This window comes from Manihot esculenta, chromosome 10 (genome assembly GCF_001659605.2).
Source record: "Manihot esculenta cultivar AM560-2 chromosome 10, M.esculenta_v8, whole genome shotgun sequence".
Classification (NCBI taxonomy): domain Eukaryota; kingdom Viridiplantae; phylum Streptophyta; class Magnoliopsida; order Malpighiales; family Euphorbiaceae; genus Manihot; species Manihot esculenta.
In genome coordinates this window covers 27,064,515-27,071,838 of record NC_035170.2, presented here as the reverse complement: position 1 = coordinate 27,071,838, position 7,324 = coordinate 27,064,515, and the positions used below count along the sequence as shown (strand labels likewise).

The 7,324-nt window shown below is 33.6% G+C and overlaps 1 protein-coding gene across 1 annotated transcript; it reads left to right on the top strand.

Moving 5' to 3' along the window:
• The first annotated feature begins 905 nt into the window (after positions 1-905).
• LOC110625044 (chloride channel protein CLC-c) lies at positions 906-7,136 on the top strand. Its single transcript, XM_021770540.2, has 7 exons — positions 906-1,448; positions 2,576-2,776; positions 2,956-3,133; positions 3,664-3,926; positions 4,364-4,633; positions 4,916-6,044; positions 6,830-7,136. Exons 1-7 carry the CDS (start codon positions 1,243-1,245, stop codon positions 6,917-6,919), a joined length of 2,337 nt encoding a protein of 778 aa, XP_021626232.1. The 5' UTR covers positions 906-1,242; the 3' UTR covers positions 6,920-7,136.
• The last annotated feature ends 188 nt before the right edge of the window (positions 7,137-7,324 follow it).

The following is a 7,324-nucleotide window of genomic DNA, read 5'->3' as shown; positions in this document are numbered from 1 at the left end:
AATTCAATAACTTACTATTATAATTAATTTTTTAAAATAATAATAATAAATATTTATTTCACTTTTATTTATATTATAAATATATTCTAATCTAAATAAATATAATAAATCATATACAAATTGAAAATAAATATTAAATACATTAATTTCATAAATATTAACTATTATAATTTATAAAATAATATCAACAAAAGCTTTTATATAGAAATTTTAATATTTTTTAAATTTATATGATGAGATAATTAATGAAAAATATATTTTTTAATTTTAAAAGAAAAATATTTTATTTAGAGTTTTAATTAAAAAAGAATTTTTTTTAACAATAAAATTATATATTTAATTAATTAAAATTATATTATTTTATAAAATAAAATTTATATTCCAATAAAAAAATACTTTAGTCAATTAAATTAAAAATCTAATTACAATTATCAAATTTAATTACATTTATTATTAGAAATTTGATTATTCTCTGTGCTTCCACTTTTATAAAGTCATTCCAATTCATATTTTTATTAATTATATTTTATTGAATAGAATAATTTAAATTTAAAATAAAAATATTAATTTCAAATAAATATTCTGATTAATAAATTTTTTTATAAAATTAAAATAATAATTAATGAATTTTTTTATCATAAAAATTAAATAATGAAAACTAATGAAATAATTAATTATTATATTTTTTAAAATTTAAAAATATTTTAATGCATTTATAAAATTGAATAATTAATTATTAAATTTTTTTGATATTAAAAATAAATATTTATATAAATTTAAATTATAAAATAATTTAATTTATATGATGCGACAATTGTCAAGATGAATATTACACGCATATTACACTAATTGTGGAAATTAAATTATTTCATGCACGTGCATAGGATATTTCTTCCGAATGAATTCAAAATAGAGTATTATTATTATTACCAAGAGTCGGTTTCGTCGAGAGAGATCGTCCAAGGGCAAGCAAAGAAAAGAAGAGAAGAGAAAAGAAAAGAAAATACAAAGAAAGATTCCAATTTATTTTCTTATTTGAGCCCATTTGAGTTGTTGACACCATTTCAGGAAGGGATCGAGTTATATTAAGCAAATAGCTGTAAACGCTTTCTCTGAATAGCTGCAGATATATATAGATAGATTATAGAAAGAGAAAGGAGAAGGCTTTTGGAGAAGAAAGATTTCTGGGAAGATTTTATTTATAGGTATTTTTATTTACAGGAGAGAAAGAGGGAGAGAAAAATGGAGGGAGGGAGAGAGGTGAAGCTGGATTATTCAAGAGAGGGAAGTGATATAGAGATAGATCATGCGTCATCTGGAGGAAGCACAGAGGCTAAGGAATTCAATTCAATGAGAGAGCCACTTCTTCTCAGGAACAGGAAAAATACTACCTCCCAGATTGCAATAGTTGGTGCCAATGCTTGCCCCATTGAGAGTCTTGATTATGAGTAATTTTCTTCACTTTATTATTATTATTATTATTATTATTATTATTCAAGCTGCCCTTTTCTTGATTTCTCTTCTCTTTACGTTTTCTCTTGTTTATGTTTTCTGGAAAAAAGTTGAAAATCCTCTATTGTTGTTTTGATAGATTTCTGGGATTAAGATGAATCTTTTTTATTTTGAGATTTGCATTGACGGTTTAGTATTTGAGGGAAGAAAAATGCTTTACTTCATTTTTTGTATATATTGTTTTATTTTGCATGGGTTTCAAAAGTTAATGGCATTACTAAATGGAAACTTTGAGCAGAATCATCCTCAGGGATTATGGTAACATGATATTGCTTACACTTATTAGCAAACTTGGTGCAAAGTCAACGCAGGACGAATAGGTTGATTTTTATATTGATTAGAAAATTAATGGGTTTATTGAGTTTTAATCGTTCAGGAGTAAATTTGTCCATTTTCGAATCAGGTGCATGAAGCTTCAGATTAATGTTATGGTTTTTTTTTTCGTTTGAAAAAAAAAAAAGCTAGTTGAAGTTAGCTTATGCTAATATCTGAATTTGTGTAATTATGTTACTTTCTCTTGAGGCTAAATGTTTATTTGACAGTACAGAGTTGTTTTTTTTCTTTGTTTTTGCATTTCATCTATTAAATATGTTGCTGGGTGCTTTAAGTCTTTTGTAATGGATGGATATTGATGCGTGTCTGAGAATTATGACTTTGAAGCTTTTCTTTTTGTTTTCTATCTCTTTATCTGGTTTAACTTCATTAAAAGTATGTTTATTTCTATTTGAGATTGGCAGTTGATTATATTGTTATCTGTTTCCTGATTTTGTGTTAACTCCTAATATCCTACTGAATATGTTGCTAAAATGAAGGGATCTTGGTATGATCAAGTCTTTGGATACTCAATAATGGATTATGCTACATTAAACAATTAGTGGTGGATTGGAACAAAAAACTGCAGTTGCCATATTAAAGTTTAAAGACATAAACTGCGGTTGCCATATTAAACTTAAAACTCTTTCCTACAATTTCATTGCTGTAACTTGAGTATTCCAGGTCGACAGGCATAGTTATTGATAGATATATAAGATCTGGCTCAACATTTTTCTTTGCATTTTTGCAGGATTTTGGAGAATGAACTTTTTAAACAGGACTGGAGGACTAGCAAGAAGGTTCAGATATATCAATATGTTTTTCTCAAGTGGACATTTGCCCTCCTTATTGGGTTAGGTACAGGACTTGTTGGCTTATTCAATAACCTTGCTGTTGAGAACATAGCTGGTTTCAAATTTCTGTTGACTAGCAGTCTCATGCTTGAGAAAAAGTAAGCCTATTACTTTTCGCCATTATCCAAGTTTCTTAATGTAATCAAACTTCAGCTCACTTCATTACCCTCTTGGCTCTATTTCTCCATGAAACAACTTTTGTGCTTTTTTGAATTTTTCTTGCAATAAAAAATTGTTGTCTGTGGAGTAACTTTGGATGGTTCTTATTCCAGTGCAGTTATTATCTTGCATTTGCTGCATATGCTGGTTGTAACATGATTCTGGCCATTGCTGCTGCTGTCCTCTGTGCTTATGTTGCTCCTGCAGCAGCAGGGTCAGGCATTCCAGAGGTTAAAGCATATCTGAATGGTGTAGATGCCCCATCTATTCTTGCTCCTACTACTCTTTTTGTTAAGGTGAGTCCAAAACTTGTTGCAAAAACAAAGTTCAGAAGACTGGAACTAAATAGGCTGCCTTGTGGGAGTCTGTGAGGTGAAACAGGGTATAACAGTCCATTCTTTATTTGTTACCTTATTGTCCTTTGCAATCATAAACATAAGCAAGCATTATAAAATGAAAACAATTTCGGTGCTGTCCCTTATGTGGAGAAACTTTGGGGTCTCAGATTATTTTTGGTTGACATTCTTGTCATCCAGTGAAATCTTTTAGTTTTGTTTGTCATTTTGGATGTGGTTTTCTTCTTCTCAAGTGTGCAGTCATGCTTTTCCTCGTTGCTTTTCTTCTTCTTCTTCTAACTATATCTAAAGATCCTGATAAATTAAAAAAATTATTGGTTTGAGTTGAGGAGATAATGATATAGGATTACATCAACCCTTCTGTTTTATGTGGTTCTTAGAAGTCCATGGCTTATTATTTTTCTATTATTAACAGTTGGGGCTTAGGTGGCTTGGAAAACAAAGTTAATTATTAATTCTAAACTTCTCAGATTTTTGGATCCATTTTTGGAGTTAGTGCTGGATTTGTTGTTGGTAAGGAAGGACCTATGGTCCACACTGGTGCTTGCATTGCCTCCTTACTTGGACAGGGTGGTTCTCGCAAGTACCATTTAACATGGAAGTGGCTGAGATATTTCAAAAATGATCGGGACCGAAGAGACTTGGTCACTTGTGGTGCTGCTGCTGGTGTGGCAGCTGCTTTCCGTGCTCCTGTTGGTGGTGTCCTATTTGCCCTTGAAGAAGCTGTTTCATGGTATCTCTTTTTTTCTATCTTCCTCCTCGCTCATTTTTCCTTCCTTGCGTCAGAGTAGCAGCCTCTATGTTTACTTACTCGAACTGTTATAGTTGCTACTATATTTCACTTTCAAGTTTCAGAAGTACATAGTGCATTAAATAACAATCTACTTTAAAAATGATGCATCTGTATTTATGATTTGAATGACATGCTTAAAGAAGTATGGGGTCTGGAGTCTGGACTTGTTCAGAATGCAGGGGATGGTAGCTACATTCAATTTGTTAATTGTGTTTAGCACTTAGGACATATGGAATTGTGTTGCAAATAAATAGTGATTTCAGTTCTGGATCGTCTGCTTGTTTCTTGATTAGAATCTTTTTATGTTTTTAAAGCTTTTAGTATTTCTTTTATGTTCTAACTTGATTGGGATCATGCTGTTTTCTCATATAATTCAGGTGGAGAAGTGCTCTGCTTTGGAGAACTTTCTTTACAACAGCTGTTGTAGCAGTGGTGTTGAGAGGCTTCATAGGGTTTTGCCGTACTGGAAAATGTGGGCTATTTGGGGAAGGAGGTCTGATCATGTTTGATGTAAGTTCAACAAAAGCCACTTACGACACACTTGATCTTCTGGCAGTTATATTCCTCGGAGTTGTGGGAGGAATTTTTGGAAGCCTCTACAATTACTGTATTGACAAAGTCGTCCGCACTTATAGCATCATCAATGAGTATGTCCCTGGAAGTTTCTACTTCTGATGCCATTTATATTTGTTACTGTGTTATTGTTGAGCACCATTAAGATTTTTTTGGGAGCACTTTTTGGAGTTATTTATTATGCATAGGTCAATAATTTGCAAACTGAGTATTTTAAAAATGTTGCAGTACAGTTTGAATCATCCATGAAACTAAAGATTCAGAAAGGAAATAAGTCAAGTGCTTCTGTGAATAGATGTCTGAATATGCAAAATTCACCCTACTTTTGCTTATGTTGATTTTTGAATGACTTATAGGAGGGGTCCTTCATTCAAGATTCTGCTCGTGATCATCATTTCCCTTTTGACCTCATGTTGCTCCTATGGCCTCCCATGGCTCGCACCATGCATTCCCTGTCCTGCTGACCTGTCAGAGCTATGCCCCACTGAAGGTCGTTCTGGAAACTATAAAAATTTCCAGTGTCCACCAAACTCTTACAATGACCTTGCTTCCCTCTTTTTCAACACCAATGATGATGCTATACGCAATTTGTTAACACCTGGCACTGAAAAGAGATTTAAGCTCCCCACCCTTCTGGTTTTCTTTTTTGCTACTTACGGCCTTGGCATAATTACTTATGGCATTGCTATTCCTTCTGGACTTTTCATCCCTGTCATTCTTGCTGGGGCCTCCTATGGTCGCCTTGTTGGAAACCTGCTTGTTCCCCTCTCTAGTCTTGATGTTAGTCTGTTTGCCCTCCTTGGAGCTGCCTCTTTCCTCGGGGGGACCATGAGGATGACGGTTTCTCTCTGTGTCATACTTCTTGAACTCACTAATGATCTATTAATGCTTCCTTTGATGATGCTTGTTCTCCTCGTTTCAAAAACTGTAGCAGACAGTTTCAACAAGGGAGTTTATGATCAAATAGTGAAGCTGAAAGGATTACCTTACATGGAAGCTCATGCCGAACCATACATGAGAAATTTAGTTGCAAGTGATGTAGTATCTGGCCCGTTAATTGCATTTTCTGGGGTAGAAAAAGTAGGGAATATATTACATACTTTGAAAATGACAGGCCATAACGGATTCCCTGTGATTGATGAGCCGCCTTACACAGATGCTGCAGAGCTGTGTGGACTTGTTCTAAGGTCTCATCTGCTTGTGTTGCTTAAAGAAAAGACGTTTACCAAGGGGAGGATGATGAGGAGATCAGGCATTTTGAGCATGTTTAAAGCACATGATTTTGCCAAGGCAGGTTCAGGCAAGGGGGTCAAGCTTGAGGATCTCAACATTTCAGAGGAGGAGATGGAGATGTATGTGGATCTCCATCCCATTTCGAATACATCTCCATACACTGTGATTGAAACCATGTCTCTAGCTAAAGCTGCTGTGCTCTTCCGTGAGCTTGGCCTCAGACACCTGTGCGTTGTACCAAAGACACCAGGGGTAAGACTCACTCACTCTGCTTATTATTCATTTCTGTTGCTCATAATTTCAGGGTTTTAAATATCGGCTGTTACAGACTAGTTGCTTCAGCTTTGGTCAATCAAGATTAACCAGGTTAAAGTAACTCAAATGAATAAAAAGAAGCCAACCTTAGTTGACTTTTTTCTTTTTAAAGAAAAAAAAATTGTCCCAAGTTCATTGGTATTGGAATCTTTTCCATGGTTGAGAAGTCTGGAGTTTAAATCTCAGTTGAAACTAATAGTACTAAGAAAAATGTCATATGGGGTCCACCATTTTGTATTGAATTCTGCTATATGGGCTGCCAATATCAGCACCGATACACCCCCAAATCAATTTAGGAAAATTCTTATCCGCACCCAAGTGTTCATACACTAGTTAATAGAAAGCTATCATTTGCATTTATAGGCATGATATGTCATGGTGTTATCTTATATAGCATATATAGATTGGCTCAGTGTATACACCTGGCTGTAGGGAAAACTTACTCATTTGATTTCACCTCTTGGATATTGCAACTAATTTAAGCAATTTGCCTAAATTGCCACAATAAAAATAATTGGACTGATTTAGTGACCAAGTTAGAAGTATTTTTATAATTAGACATTTCTAATTCCAAATTCGTTTCGAATTGTGTTATCTTGTTTGCTAATGCTTCAAAAGTTTTATGGAATCAGTAGCCAATTCAATCTGTTTTAGATCGTTTTAGTCTGGTTTATCTGTTTAAACCTTGAATGCTTTCCTTGTATTTTTTGTCTGTGTTGCAGAGGCCTCCAATCGTCGGAATTCTTACGAGGCATGATTTCATGCCGGAGCACATATCAGGGCTTTATCCGCATTGCAAAACCCACAAGTAAAGCAAACACAGAGCAATGAGATCAATTGCTGCCTTCCCCATTCATTTTTATTGTGCCATTGTCAAAATGCTGTTGCTTTGTTGTTGCCCTTTTGAATTTCTGGAGTTCTTTTGTATGTACCATAATGTATTTTGTGGATTAACAGTGAAAATTCTATATGCCTCCTTTGCAAAAACTGTGCAGTATGGTTAAATCCAAGTTTAGCCTTGATCATCAATATTGATTCCTTTTGTTTTTTTTTTTTTTTGAAAAGGGGAGAAATATTATTAATTCAAAGCGATCAAAGAAACTATGTGAGGAGGGACACGAATTCAAACTCCTTGATTTAATTCAGAATGAGCCGATGTTAGAACATGAGCGATATCATTCGCACACTTGTGAATAAAACTATATCTTACTTTTTCA

Bases quoted from the DNA above. Each gene is read 5' to 3' on its own strand.
- LOC110625044 (XM_021770540.2), top strand. From the start codon at position 1,243: ATGGAGGGAGGGAGAGAGGTGAAGCTGGATTATTCAAGAGAGGGAAGT. The intron at 4,634-4,915 runs GTATGTCCCTGG...AATGACTTATAG, and splicing joins ACTTATAGCATCATCAATGA to GAGGGGTCCTTCATTCAAGA. The intron at 6,045-6,829 runs GTAAGACTCACT...TCTGTGTTGCAG, and splicing joins TTGTACCAAAGACACCAGGG to AGGCCTCCAATCGTCGGAAT.